The sequence below is a fragment of the Delphinus delphis genome, chromosome 6 (genome assembly GCF_949987515.2).
Source record: "Delphinus delphis chromosome 6, mDelDel1.2, whole genome shotgun sequence".
NCBI classification, from domain to species: domain Eukaryota; kingdom Metazoa; phylum Chordata; class Mammalia; order Artiodactyla; family Delphinidae; genus Delphinus; species Delphinus delphis.
Window position 1 is genome coordinate 14,083,720 of NC_082688.1, and position 15,485 is coordinate 14,099,204.

A 15,485-nucleotide genomic window follows, 5' to 3' on the forward strand; every position below is an offset into this window, starting at 1 on the left:
CTCTCTATTTTCCTTCTCCCTCACTGGCCTCTCCTCCTCAGTCTCCTGTGCTGGCTCCTCTTCCTCTGCCGGATGCTGGACGCTGGATGTTGGAGTGTCCTGGAGCTCCTTTCTAGCTCCCTTTCTCTGTCTGTACCTCCTTTCTCCACGGCTGCAGAGTATGCTGTGTGACCTCCAAATTCATACCCACGGCCCAGACTCCCTCCTTCAGATCACACGGTCAGCTGCCTGCTTGCTGTCTCCTCCTGTGTGTCTGACAGGCACTTTCAACTCTAATCGGTTTATTTTCTTTTATTTTTTTTAATTTTTAATTTAAACAAATGTATTGATTTCTTTATTTTTCGCTGCATTGGGTCTTCGTTGCTGCGCGAGGGCTTCCTCTAGTTGGGCTACTCTTCATCATGGTGCGCGGGCTTCTCATTGCGGTGGCTTCTCTTGTTGTGGAGCAGGGCTCTAGGCACGCGGGCTCAGTAGTTGTGGTTCGTGGGCTCTAGAGTGCAGGCTCAGTAGTTGTGGCGCACAGGCTTAGTTGCTCCGCGGCATGTGGGATCTTCCTGGACCGAGGATCAAACCTGTGTCCCCTGCGTTGACAGGCGGATTCTTAACCACTGCGCCACCAGGGAAGTCCCTCTAATTGGTTTAAAACCCAACCCCTGTTCTAATGTGCTTCTCTGCTGTTCTTCCACGAGTCACTTAATAGCACTGCTGTGGCTGGAAGTGTAGCTTCCACAATCCTCATAACTATCAGTAAGTCCTGTTGTTCCACCTGGAAAATGTATCCCTAATCCACCCACTCACGTCTCTACGGCTTCCCTGTTAGTCCAGCTTAGTCCAAGCTGTCACATCTCGTGCCTGGACTCCAAAAGCACAGCCTTCTAGATTGTCTCCCTGCTTCCGTTTCTGCCTCTCTGTAGCCATTCTCCACAGAGGAGCCAGAGCCAGCTTTCAAAAACTTAGATGAGATTATGTTTCTTCTGTGCTTAAAGCTTCCCACTGGCTTTCCGTTACCTTTAGAGTAAGATCAGAGCTCCCTGGCCTGGCCTCTGCCTGTTTCTGCGTCTTTATCAGCTACCTCTCTTGTTCACACTCACCCTTCTGTTCCTCCGTCATCCAAGCCTGTTCTCACCTCAGAGCCTTTGCAGTAGCAGTTCCCGCTACCTGGCACACTCTTTTCCCGGGATGTGGTGGTGTCTCAGCTCTGTGGAGAGGCCTTTCCTGACCACTTTGTCTAACAAGAATCCCTGCTTCTACACTTTGTCTCAGGACTGCCGCCCTCCTCCCCTCCTTCTCGTCCCTCCTTCCTTGTACTTCTCCTTGCCTTGCACTGTCTTATTCAGTTACCCGCGTCTGTATGGATGTCTGTCTCCTCAATGAAACGTCAGCGCCATGATTCTTTTCCACCATGCATTTCCACCGCCTTACGTGACAAATGGGAGAAGCTCGATGAATATTAGAATGAATGTGCAGACTGTTAGAAGCTCAGCATCATAGCAGAAGGTTTAAGTTTAGAAAACTAGAAAGAATGCAGTGCTTCTTTGGAGTCAGAAAGTCTGCGTCTGCAGTCTTCGCTCTGCCACTTTGCCGGAAGATCTTGAATCTTCACGAGCCTGTGTTCTTCATCTGTGAAATGGGGTCAGTAACAGCCCCCATCTCGGTCTTACTGTGAGGACTAAAGCTATTTAGTGTATTTAAGGGACCTGGCACACCGTTAAGTGCTTAGTAAATGTCAGTTCCTGCTTTTCTTTTATTTATTTTTTTGTGTGTGTGGTACACGAGCCTCTCACTGTTGTGGCCTCTCCCGTTGCGGAGCACAGGCTCCGGACGCGCAGGCTCAGCGGCCATGGCTCATGGGCCCAGCCGCTCCGCGGCATGTGGGATCTTCCCAGACCGGGGCACAAACCTGTGTCCCCTGCATTGGCAGGCAGACTCTCAACCACTGCGCCACTGGGGAAGCCCTATAATGGCCTCTTTCACCACCTTTTACTACCCATTTGTAAGTCTTTTTTCCTGGATTTTATTGTGTGTTGTTCGGTAGTGAGTAATGGTCCTCCTTTACTCACCTCCACCCCCATCCTGACCACATCTTCTTTTTCCCAGAAGATAGCAACAGCTTTCCAGCTGGCCCTCCCTCAGTGCTTGCCCCCGCTCCAGTCTTCTTTTTTATAATTTTCTGTCTCAGTTTTATAACTTCCTCTCATTTTTATGAGTCTCTTTTTCTCCTTTATTTTTTAGATGATTGACATGTACTTATTTTAAGTCTTCTTCAGATTGCTTTATTGTTTTTATTTCCTCGAGTGTGGACTCTCTCCTCTGTCCGATTGCTGTCTTTCATAACAGTGGATTTTGTTTGCAGCAGTGGTTTGTGTCAGCAGCCCCGCTCCGCCCGCCACCCTTGCTCCTCCCTGTGCGGTGCTTTTGAAGTTGCCTTGACTTGTCTCTCTAGGTCTTACTTTAGGGGCATGAAATTTGCGTGGGTCTTCTTCCAACCATGGGAGTTAAATTTCCGCTTTCTGCGGATGCCCTCTTTATCATGGCAGTGGGTCTCCTCCTCTGTTTCTGACCTTTGGATACATCTTATTTGATTCTGAGTCCTGTAGTGCACCTTGACCATTTTTTTGTCTTGTCTGTTTTGCTGTCATTTACGTATGTTTAGAGCAGATGGTAGGGGCTCTTGGGTGTACTCTCACCACTGTCCTGACGGGAAATCTCTCCATTCATTCTCTACCCACGGCACGTGTGTGGCCATGCACTCCGTCACACAGAGCCTCCCAGTGGCTCTCCTTTCCTTAACATGGCTGAGGTCTCCCTGCCTCACCTTCCAGCCTCACCTCCCTGCTCTCCACAGTGTGTCTTGACTCCATTCATATTGTTTTCCATGCTTAGAAGGTTCCATTTCCCTTCCCCCAGCTAACCTCTCATCAACTCTAGAGGCCCTTTTTTGGCGTTCTTCCTGCCACCCCCAGTCTGGACACCCTGGGATGCTTGCCCGTAGCTTCCCAGACTTCCACGGTGCCTGTGTTTCTCTTTTTAGCCTGTGGAGTAGTGACTTGTTTACACAACTGCCTCTAACACCAGGCCCCGCAGGCTCTTCTGCAGCCCCAGCGCCCACTATAGTGTCTGGCCCAAGACACACACTCACGAGGGATTCTTCTGGAACCGCTCCAGAGTCTTCTACATGTTGGCTTAGTTTGAGTTCCTGGGAAAGCAGAGCCTGAGGTAACCACTTGGGTACAAGTGGTTTATTTGGGATGTGACTCCAGGCAGAAGGGAGGAGGGATGAGGGAGACTAAGGTAGGGATGGAGGCAAAGCCAGGAAGGCTGCCTTATGATCTGGTTGCGACTGTGGGCAGCTGGGCCTCCGCCCTGCCAGCCACCCTCTGAGGGACGGTGTAGACCCTGCGTCAGTGCTGGCCCTCTGAAGGTCGGGAGACTGGGACATTCACCCAACAGCTCTCTTCCTCCACTGGTTAGGGTTTCCCCTGGAGCTATAAATGGGTCCGCACTTGCCCGCTGCCCTGCTGGCCGGCTCAGAGAGCTCTGGGAAAGGGCCCAAGGCAGCAGAGAGATGCCGTGGCCGCTGGCGGAGGGACTGTCTACAAGAGCTGTCAACGCAGTTGCAGCTGAAATCCCAGGGAGGCCCAGGCCATGTGGCAAAGGGGCGTGAGAAGCATCTGCTACCCATACATGCTCTCGTTTAATCCTCACAGCGTCCTGTGGAGGAAAACTCACCTTGCTTTCCAAGAATCACAGAGTTAGAATCTGAAGCCATTTTGTCTGATTTCAAAGCCACTGCCCTTTTTATCCAGAGCAGTTCCCAGCATCCCTTCATTCGATACCTTTGCTGAGCACCGACTGTGCACCCTGATGGACCAGGTGGCTCATGGATCTGCCAGGTTGGCTAGATTCATCCAAAGCCATACTTGCCCCTGGATGTAGGGATGGGCCCAGGGGGGTGGGCGGACCTTGCAATCGTCATGCATACCTTATGACTCTGTTTGCTCTTCCGAAGCCCAGCCTGCGTCCAGGTAGCTGTGTGCCCCCCTCACTTGCTGTGCACCTGCGCCAAATCAGTTCTCTCCTTCTCCTCCATGAAGGAGACATGTGGTACCTACCTGGTGTGGTTGTTCTGAGGTGACCTGGATAGCATAGTTGGCCTGGGTCCTGGCATGTGGCAAGTGCTCACTGTGTTTAAATTCAGCAGAATCTGGGCCAGAATCGATGGGGAAAACTTAGGAAAGTGGGTCGGTGACAAGGCCATAGCAGAAAGCTGAGGCCTCCCACTTCCTTCCCTTTTGGAAAAACAGGCCGGACCTTCTGAAAGTGCTCCGAGAACTGCTTCTGGAACAGATATGCTTGAGAGAGCAGGAAGCTTCGGGAGAACACCTTGACGGTAAAACGGAGAAGACACTTGGGCAGATGGCCGTTCAGCTAAGAGGTGAACTCGGGCATTTCATCCAAGCCAACTTGTCTTCCAAGCCACGTGATGAACTCGAGTGGCCTCCGGGAGCCCAGCTAGCAAAGGCGGCAGAGGTGTCCAGGGTGGAGCAGAAAGATGCCTCCATGCAGACCATGGCTGTGGAGGGCGACACGGTCAGATTCAGACTGGAGGGCACGACAGAGCCTTGGGAAGAGAAGCCAACAGACGCCGTATTCGGCGCCGAGCCTCAGCCGGAGAGCTTGTGCGGGATGCCGGGGCGGCAGGCCGCTGCCCTCTCCTTCCCCAGCGGGACCGAAAAAGTAAGTTTCCCCACGTATTACTTACTTAGTTACTTACTAAATATAGACCGAAAACTTAAAAATCACCTCCGATCCCACTGCTTTTTAAAAATGTGTATAAAGTCTGGTGTCTCTCTCTGCCTGTACTTAATCTTGGCCTCTGCCTGGAGGTGTGTGTCCATCCTGAACTTCCCCAAAGTGTTACCAGCATTTCCTCCCTCCCTGTCTCCTCCGCCATCCCAGCCCTCTCTTCTTTATCTGTAACTCATGATATCCGTGTGTTTTCATTATTAAAGCAGAGTCGTGTGTGTACATCTGTCTGTGGCTTACTGTTCCATGTTATGTATCAGGAACATCTTTCCTTGTAACGGCTGCTAAAATTCCACTGTGGGGAATGTACCAAAGTTTACATAATTTTCCCCTGTTGATGGACCTTTACTTTTGCCAGTTGCAGTAAAACTGGAATGACCTGACTTTAGGGGTAGGGACGAGAACCTAGGTTTTATTTTGTATGGACTTTGTGTCTTAGAGGTACCGTTCTGTGGGCTTTGTCTCCATTCTCTTATCCTTACAACACCCGGCAAAGGTAAGGAAGCCAGGTCCCGAGTGCCCATGGTCAGCCAGCTGTGAGAGGCCTGACTGCACAGCCGTGCCCTTTCCCTGGGTCAGGCTCCTGTCTAGCCTGTGCTGGCCCGAGTGGTAGGGTCTGGTTTTGGTGGGTGAATGCCTGCATTTTGCTTCAGTCAAGATCCTTTCTCTAGATGCTTCTCCTCAGATACCATCAAATATGCCAGATTGTGAAAAACCAGACTCTCCTGGCAATGTTTGATCGGACCTTTTACTAAAACCCTCCTGGGGAGGAGGGGTTGGGATTGAGGGGCCCCATAGCAGGGAGATGGGAGCGGCTTGGGAGAGAAGGAGAGAGGTCGTGTTTGTGGTAGGGCTCCAGCGACTGGTCTCCTTGTTTCTGATGGGTGTTTTGTCTCTGAGAAATCAGCTGTGCACACTGCTTCATAGCATCAGAATGGAGAATTAAGTTTATTTTCTGACCAGTAAATTACCGCTTTTGTGCATACCAAAGAGAGTTAGATATATCATTAGCAAAATTGCTTTTGATTGTTTTAAATTATGCACCAAAACTGTAATTTCTAGAAAAGGGTTTTCTAAAGATATCAGTAGAGACCAAAAAAAAAGAAAAAAAGACACTGCCATTATATCAACAGTACTCGAGATGCAGATTTGTGCAATTTGGCTAGAATAGAGTTGCTCTCATCTGCCCCAGCTAGTTTAGTTTGTACCTGTGTATTAGGAAAACTAGATGTTGTGTGTGTGCATGTGTTTTTTTTCCCCCTGCTATCTATGAGGGAGATAGCATCCTATATTCAGGAAAATTGGATAATCAAATGAACTTAATTTCCCCAAATATATTGAAAAAAATTTTCCATTTGGAATTATCTTCCTGCTGGTATCTTCAAAAGGAAGGCTACTGTGTTTATTTTTTTTAGCATCTGCTATATATGCCAGGATTGTGCTAGATATTCTATTCATGTATCATCACAGTTAATCTTCTCACCAAGCATATTAGTTAGGTAGGTATTACCTACATTTTGCATGTGAAGAAATATAAGCTCTGAAAGGCTCAGAAAATTGTCCAGAGTGACTCAGCCGTTGAGAGGAGTAGCAGGGGCGTAAAGTGGAGTCTGGTTTTAGAGGCAGACAGGGATATTGTAACCCCACCTTTCTCAGGAAGGGAGGAGCTCTCTTACCACCAGTTTGGCCTCCGGTCTATGCAACGTAGAAGAAAATTTAATGGTCTTCTCTGTGGTCTTTGGCTAGTCAGGGAATCAGTAATCCTTGAGCTTAGGCTAGAACTGTGGCATCCTGTTAAAAAGAACATCTTTGCCGCCCAGGGGCGAAACAGGGAGACGGGACATACTTCTGGTTGAGTTACAGGGGCGAGATGCTGGGCTGTACAGATACACCTGTGATTGCATTGGGCCTCGCCGCTCACCTGCTCTGAGTCCTTGGGTCAGTCACCTGACTTTCAGTGGCTCCGAGGGGATCATTGTGACCTGGCACCCGGGGCTGGCGTGCTGGCTCCGTGAGGCCATGTGTGGCGAGTGCCTCGGGCCGTGTCCGTGGTAGGAGCTCAGGGTATGTGCATTCCTGTCCCCCGTCCGTCCCCAAGTGAGAAGTTCCAGGATGCCATCTTTAATAAGGTGGTAGGTGGGATTCTGCTCGGCATCCATAAGGTAGCATTTTGTGTGGTGTTATTTTGGAAGCGGCGTTAGGGTGACTGACGGCAGCCTTCCAGCCTGAAATTGGCTTTGGCATTTGTGCACTTGCAGCTATCTTCTCTGCTGCCATATGACACACAGATTTGGATCCAAGAATAGAGATTGGTGGAGTCTGAGGACCAAGCAAGTGACTTATTTTCCAGCCCTTTTTGATGAGGCGTCCACCTCCTCCCGAGTGGTCCCTGACACCACCGCAGACTGTTCTTGTCCTTGAACCTGTTCTCTCCTCTTGCGTGGAATTTCAGGGCAGAAAGGCTCTCACTTTTCTTAACTGGGCAGTAGAGGTTGAAGAGCTAGCCTGAGGCTCAGCTCTCCAGCCTTCTTATTGTATGACACTGGGCTGGTTGTTTGACGTCTCAGTTCTTCATCTGGAGAAAATAGGTATAATAACTTCTGTAATCCTCTGAGCTCTGGGAATGCATAGTTCACCCGAGGATTACGGGAGTACATGCTTGAAAGCATTTGACATCCTAGAACGTGCAACAAGGGCTCCTTCTTCTTCTTTGCTTCTTGAGAGGCTTTGCTGGTTTCCTCCTTTCCAGGGTCCCAACCATTATCGACTACAATCAATTTTAGAACATAACCTTATCCCAGGCAGAAGCCCCGAGCCCATTAGCAGTCACTTACTATTTCCCCCGGCTGCGCACCCCTAGCTGAAGGCGGCCACTAAGCTTTTTTCTGTCTTTATAGATTTGCCTGCCCTGGATATTTCATATAAATGGAATCACGTAGTCTGTGATCTTTGGTGACTGGCTTCTTCTACTTAGCATAACGTTTTCAAGGTTCTTTCTTGCTGTAGCAGGTATCCGTCGTTCATTTCTTTTTATGGCCCAGTGATAGTCCGTTGTATGGATACCACATTTTATTTATCCATTCATTAGTTGATGGACATTTGGGCAGTTGCTACCTTTCGGATATTATGAATAATGTTGCTGTGAACATTCATGTACAAGTTTTTGTGTGTACCTGTGTTTTTAGTTCTCCGGGGTATAGATCTAGGAGTGGAATTGCTAGGTCATGTAGTAATTCTGTCTAACGGTTTGAGGAACTGCCAGACTCTTTTCTAAAGTGGCTGCAGCTAGTTTACAGAAGTTTCCACCAGCATGTGAGCGCTCCAGTTCCGCCGCATCCTCACCAGCAATTGTGATTATCTTTTCGATTATAGCCATCCTAATGGGTAGGGAGCGGTGGTATTTCATTATGACTTGATTTGCATTTCCCTGATGATGAATGATTTGAACATCTTTTCATGTGCTTGTTGACCATATGTATATCTCCTTTTGAGAAATGTCTTTCAGATCCTTTGCCCATCTTTTAACTGAGTTATTTGTGTTTGTTTATTTATTTATTTATGGCTGCGTTGGGTCTTTGTTGCTGCAGGCAAGCTTTCTCTAGTTGCAGCGAGGGGGTGCTACTCTTCATTGCGGTGGCTTCTCGTTGCAGAGCACAGGCTCTAGGCACGCGGACTTCAGTAGTTGTGGCACGTGGGCTCAGTAGTTGTGGCTTGCAGGCTCTAGAGCTCAGGCTCAGTAGTTGTGGCGCACGGGCTGAGTTGCTCCACGGCATGTGGGATCTTCCCGGACCAGGGATCGAACCTGGGTCCCCTGCACTGGCAGGCGGATTCTTAACCACTGCGCCACCAGGGAAGTCCTAGGCCTCTTAAGTTATTATTTGTATGTTCATTCCACAAATAGATGTTGAGCACCTACTATATTACTAGTTCTTGTGCTCAAAACTGTGGATAGAGTATGAATAAGAAATGCAGAATCCATGAATTCTAAAGCTTATAGGCTGGTGCAGAAGATAGACAAAGAACAAGTAATTGCATAGGCATTTAATTATTATGCTCCTAATCTTTTTCTGAGGAGAATTCTGAGCTGGCAGTGAGTATATAACAGGGAAATCAAGGCCCGTTCTCCTGAGGAAGGCACATTTGATCTGAGTCCTAATGAATGTGTTGGGATTAGTGGGAGAGGTGGGGGTGGGCAAGAAAAAGTATTCTAGGCAGAGGAGATAGCATATGCCAAGGTCCTGAGGAGGAAGGAACAAAGCATTCTGAGGAACTGATAGGAGGTCTCTGTGGCTGCAGGTTGGGGGGGTGGGGAGGGGCAGTAACTCAGGCTGTAATAGTGCACAACATGTGGGCTGTGGTAAAGACTGTGACCTTGGCCATACGAGAACTGGGGAACAATTAAAATAGTTTTAAGCAGGGGCGGGGGTGTGTTGCCTGTTTTGGTGCAGTATGGCAAGTGGGTTAGAAAGGGCAAGAATGAGTGTGGGGAGAACACCCCAGGAGGCTGTTTCTGTGGCCTGGATGATAGCTTACAGCATCTTGGAGTTGGGGGGTGGCCGCGGAGGATGAGAAGTGACAGAAGAATTGATAGACACTTTGGGAGTTGGAGTTAGTGGAACCTGGTGAGTGATGCAATTGGGCGAGGTGCATAAAGGGAATTTTATTTTATTTTATTTTATTTCTTATCATCCCCCCACCCCCATCACCCCCACTGCTTTCCCCCCTTGGTGTCCATACATTTGTTCTCTACGTCTGTGTCTCAATTTCTGCCCTGCAAGCCGGTTCATCTGTACCATTTTTCTAGGTTCCACATATATGTGCTGACATACGATACTTGTTTTTCTCTTGCTGAATTACTTCACTCTGTATGGCAGTCTCTAGATCCATCCATGTCTCTACAAATAACCCAATTTCGTTCATTTTTATGGCTGAGTAATATTCCATTGTGTATACGTACCACACCTTCTTTATCCATTCGTCTGTCGTTGGGTATTTAGGTTGCTTCCATGACCTCGCCATTGTAAATAGTGCTGCAATGAACATTGGGGTGCATGTGTCTTTTTGAATTATGGTTTTCTCTGTGTATATGCCCAGTAGTGGGATTGCTGGGTCATATGGTAATTCAATTTTTAGTTTTTTAAGGAACCTCCATACTGTTCTCCATAGTGGCTGTAACAATTTACATTCCCACCAACAGTGCAAGAGGGTTCCCTTTTCTCCACACCCTCTCCAGCATTTGTTGTTTGTAGATTTTCTGATGATGGCCATTCTGACTGGTGTGAGGTGATACCTCATTGTAGTTTTGATTTGCATTTCTCTAATAATTAGTGATGTTGAGCAGCTTTTCATGTGCTTCTTGGCCATCTGTATGTCTTCTTTGGAGAAATGGCTATTTAGGTGTTCTGCCCATTTTTGGATTGGGTTGTTTGTTTTTTTAATATTGAGCTGCATGAGCTGTTTATATATTTTGGAGATTAATCCTTTGTCCGTTGATTTCGTTTGCAAATATTTTCTCCCATTCTGAGGGCTGTCTTTTCGTCTTGTTTATGGTTTCCTTTGCTGTGCAAAAGCTTTTAAGTTTCATTAGGTCCATTTGTTTATTTTTGTTTTTATTTCCATTGCTCTAGGAGGTGGATCAAAAAAGATCTTGCTGTGATTTATGTCAAAGAGTGTTCTTCCTATGTTTTCCTCTAAGAGTTTTATAGTATCCAGTCTTACATTTAGGTCTCTAATCCATTTCGAGTTTATTTTTGTGTATGGTGTTAGGGAGTGTTCTAATTTCATTCTTTTACATGTAGCTGTCCAGTTTTCCCAGCACCCACTTATTGAAGAGACTGTCTTTTCTCCGTTCCATATCCTTGCCTCCTTTGTCATAGATTAGTTGACCATAGGTGCGTGGGCTTATCTCTGGGCTTTCTATCTTGTTCCTTTGACCTATGTTTCTGTTTTTATGCCAGTACCGTATTGTCTTGAGTACTGTAGCTTTGTAGTATAGTCTGAAGTCAGGGAGTCTGATTCCTCCAGCTCTGTTTTTTTCCCTCAAGACTGTTTTGACTATTCGGGGTCTTTTGTGTCTCCAAACAAATTTTAAGATTTTTTGTTCTAGTTCCATAAAAAATGCCATTGGTAATTTGATAGGGATTGCATTGAATCTGTAGATTGCTTTGGGTAGTATAGTCATTTTCAAAATATTGATTCTTCCAATCCAAGAACATGGTATATCTCTCCATCAGTTGGTATCATCTTTAATTTCTTTCATCAGTGTCTCATAGTTTTCTGCATACAGGTCTTTTGTCTCCCTAGGTAGGTTTATTCCTAGGTATTTTATTCTTTTTGTTGCAGTGGTAAATGGGAGTGTTTCCTTAATTTCTCTTTCAGATTTTTCATCATTAGTGTATAGGAATGCAAGAGATTTCTGTGCATTAATTTTGTATCCTGCAACTTTACCAAATTCATTGATTAGTTCTAGTAGTTTTCTGGTGGCATCTTTAGGATTCTCTATGTGTAGTATCATGTCATCTGCAAACAGTGACAGTTTTACTTCTTCTTTTCCAACTTGTATTCCTTTTATTTCTTTTTCTTCTCTGATTGCCGTGGCTAGGATGTCCAAAACTATGTTGAATAATAGTGGTGAGGGTGGACATCCTTGTCTTGTTCCTGATCTTAGAGGAAATGCTTTCAGTTTTTCACCATTGAGAATGATGTTTGCTGTGGGTTTGTCATATATGGCCTTTATTTGGTTGAGGTAGGTTCCCTCTATGCCCACTTTCTGGAGAGTTTCTATCATAAATGGGTTTTGAATTTTGTCAAAAGCTTTTTCTTCATCTATGGAGATGATCATATGTTTTTTCTCCTTCAATTTGTTAATATGGTTTATCACATTGATTGATTTATGTATATTGAAGAATCCTTGCATCCCTGGGATAAATCCCACTTGATCATGGTGTATGATCCTTTTAATGTGTTGTTGGATTCTGTTTGCTAGTATTTTGTTGAGGATTTTTGCATCTGTATTCATCAGTGATATTGGTCTGTAATTTTCTTTTTTTGTAGTATCTTTGTCTGGTTTTGGTATCAGGGTGATGGTGGCCTCATAGAATGAGTTTGGGAGTGTTCCTTCCTCTGCAGTTTTTTGGAAGAGTTTGAGAAGGATGGGTGTTAGCTCTTCCCTAAATGTTTGATAGAATTCACCTGTGAAGCCATCTGATCCTGGACTTTTGTTTGTTGGAAGATTTTTAATTACAGTTTCAATTTCATTACTTGTGATTGGTCTGTTCATATTTTCTATTTCTTCCTGGTTCAGTCTTGGAAGGTTATACCTTTCTAAGAATTTGTCCATTTCTTCCAGGTTGTCCGTTTTATTGGCATAGAGTTGACTTGTTACAGTAGTCTCTTGGGATGCTTTGTATTTCTGCAGTGTCTGTTGTAACTTCTCCTTTTTCATTTCTAATTTTATTGATTTGAGTCCTCTCCCTCTTTTTCTTGATGAGTCTGGCTAATGGTTTATCAATTTTGTTTATCTTCTCAAAGAACCAGCTTTTAGTTTTCTTGATCCTTGCTATTGTTTTCTTTGTTTCTATTTCACTTATTTCTGCTCTGATCTTTATGATTTCTTTCCTTCTGCTAACTTTGGGTTTTGTTTGTTCTTCTTTCTCTAGTTCCTTTAGGTGTAAGGTTAGATTGTTTATTTGAGAGTGTTCTTGTTTCTTGAGGTAGGCTTGTATAGCTATAAACTTCCCTCTTAGAACTGCTTTTGCTGCATCCCATAGGTTTTGGATCATCGTGTTTTCATTGTCATTTGCCTCTAGGTATTTTTTGATTTCTTCTTTGATTTATTCAGTGATCTCTTGGTTATTTAGTAATGTACTGTTTAGCCTCCATGTGTTTGTGTGTTTTACGTTTTTTTCCCTGTAATTCATTTCTAATCTCATAGCGTTGTGATCAGAAAAGATGCTCAATATGACTTCAGTTTTCTTAAATTTGCTGTGGCTTGATTTGTGACCCAAGATGTGATCTATCCTGGAGAATGTTCCATGCGCACCTGAGAAGAAAGTGTAATCTGCTGTTTCTGGATGGAATGTCCTATAAATATCAATTAAATCTATCTGGTCTATTGTGTCATTTAAAGCTTGTGTTTCCTTATTTATTTTCATTTTGGATGATCTGTACATTGGTGTAAATGAGGTGTTAAAGTCCCCCACTATTACTGTGTTACTGTCGATTTCCTCTTTTATAGCTGTTTAGCAGTTGCCTTATGTATTGAGGTGCTCCTATGTTGGTTGCATATATATTTATAATTGTTATATCTTCTTCTTGGATTGATCCTTTGATCATTATGTAGTGTCCTTCCTTGTCTCTTGTAACATTCTTTATTTTAAAGTCTATTTTATCTGATATGAGTATTGCTACTCCAGCTTTCTTTTGATTTCTGTTGGCATGGAATATCTTTTTCCATCCCCTCACTTTCGGTCTGTATGTGTCCCTAGGTCTGAAGTGGGTCTCTTGTAGACAGCATATAGATGGGTCTTGATTTTGTATCCATTCAGCAAGCCTGTGTCTTTTGGTTGGAACATTTAATCCATTCACGTTCAAGGTAATTATCAATATGTATGTTCCTGTGACCCTTTTCTTAATTGTTTGGAGTTTGTTTTTGTAGGTCCTTTTCTTCTCTTGTGTTTCCCACTTCGAGAAGTTCCTTTAGCATTTGTTCTAGAGCTGGTTTGGTGGTGCTGAATTCTCTTAGCTTTTGCTTGTCTGTAAAGCTTTTGATTTCTCCATCAAATCTGAATGGGATCCTTGCCGGGTAGAGTAATCTTGGTTGTAGATTCTTCCCTTTCATCACTCTAAGTATATCATGCCACTCCCTTCTGGCTTGTAGAGTTTCTGCTGAGAAATCAGCTGTTAACCTTATGGGAGTTCCCTTGTATGTTATTTGTCGTTTTTCCCTTGCTGCTTCCAATAATTTTTCTTTGTCTTTAATTTTTGCCAGTTTCATTACTATGTGTCTCAGCGTGTTTCTCCTTGGGTTTATCCTGTATGGGACTTGCTGCGCTTCCTGGACTTGAGTGACTGTTTCCTTTTCCATGTTAGGGAAGTTTTTGATTATAATCTCTTCAAGTATTTTCCTGGGTCCTTTCTCTCTTCTCCTTCAGGGACCCCTATAATGTGAATGTTGTTGCGTTTAATGTTGTCTCAGAGGTCTCTTAAGCTGTCTTCATTTCTTACCATTCTTTTTTCTTTATTCTGTTCCGCAGCAGTGAATTCCACCATTCTGTCTTCCAGGTCACTTATTCATTCTTCTGTCTCAGTTATTCTGCTATTGATTTCTTCTAGTGTGGTTTTCATTTCAATTATTGTATTGTTCATCTCTGTTTGTTTGTTCTTTAATTCTTCTAGGTCTTTGTTAAACATTTCTTGCCTCTTCTCCATCTTTGCCTCCATTCTTTTTCCAAGGTCCTGGACCATCTTCACTATCATTGTTCTGAATTCTTTTTCTGGAAGGTTGCCTATCTCCACTTCATTTAGTTGTTTTTCTGGGGTTTTATCTTGTTCCTTCATCTGGTACATAGCCCTCTGCCTTTTCCTCTTGTCGTTCTTCTTGCTTCTGCTGTCTGCCCTCTGGTGGATGAGGCTGTCTAAGAGGCTTGTGCAGGTTCCTTCAGGGGATTTTAAAAATGGCTCCAGTTTTTGTCTGTGCAGCAAGTGGAGGGTGGTCTGATTCCCCGAGACAGAGGTCGTCTGAGTGCTGGAGCTGTGCGATGCAGGCCTGGGGTGATAGAATGAAGGATCCCAGCTTTCAGTTGACTTGGGAGGGCTGGTGGGCCGTCAGAAATGTGTAGGTTGGGCAGGTTCGGAGCTCTGGGCCTGGGAAATAGCCATGGGACTAGGCACCTAGTGGCCCCCGAACAACTGAGTAAGGGGTGGTTCTGGTGGCCTGGCGGGGTGAGAGGCAGATTGACTTAGACTTAGGAGAGGGTGGGAAGTGAGGAAATCGATAAGGAGCTAGAAAACGTTTCCCAGAAGGTTGTGTGGGGAAAAGGACTGCCGTGTAGGGAGCATCTGGAACATTCAGAGAGACACGGCCGGGCTTAAGAGGGTGTCAGGGAGGAACAGCTTGGCACTTGTCAGTCAGAGGGGGGACCTGCCAAGACACAGCTCTGCAGGCCGGGGGATAAACGGAGGTGCCGTTATCTGGACAGGCACTTTGAGTCCTGTTTTATAAGGTTGGCACGAGCGTGTTGACTGTGCGACCAGAGGAAGTGTATTCATTGTCTCCCTGGGTGTACTTTCAGGACATGAAGAAGTCCCGCTTGCCCATCCTGATAAAAGCATCGCGGCCACTAGGGAGTGTGTGCCAGCTCCCTGCCCCCCAGGAGGGGGTGGCCCAGCAGCAGGGGGAGCTGAAGGAGTTTAAAATTCACAACAAGCAACGTCACCAGAAGTTAATTCTGGCTGAAACAGTGATGGAGGGGAGGCCAGCACCAGAAAAAGCGCTCCTGAAAGGTAAGCACCAAGGAAACCGTATCCTCTGCGAGAAGATGAACGGCGTGACAGGACGGCCAGAAACGTCAGCCGCGTTGTTTGGAATTGCAATACGTTTGAGTATAAATTTCATGAATTGCAGTGACTAATCTTGACTCTTGACAAATATACAATCGAGGGAACACGGTAAGGAAAGC

The 15,485-nt window shown here is 45.4% G+C and overlaps 1 protein-coding gene across 2 annotated transcripts in view; it reads left to right on the plus strand.

The window, feature by feature from the left end:
- Nucleotides 1-15,485, plus strand: part of CDK5RAP2 (CDK5 regulatory subunit associated protein 2) — a 180,829-nt gene that overhangs the window by 116,527 nt on the left and 48,817 nt on the right. For both annotated transcript variants that reach the window (XM_060014248.1, XM_060014249.1), the window contains 2 exons: nucleotides 4,305-4,737; nucleotides 15,099-15,309. In XM_060014248.1, coding sequence (XP_059870231.1) covers nucleotides 4,305-4,737; nucleotides 15,099-15,309 — 644 coding nt within the window. The remainder of the gene's footprint in view (nucleotides 1-4,304; nucleotides 4,738-15,098; nucleotides 15,310-15,485) is intronic.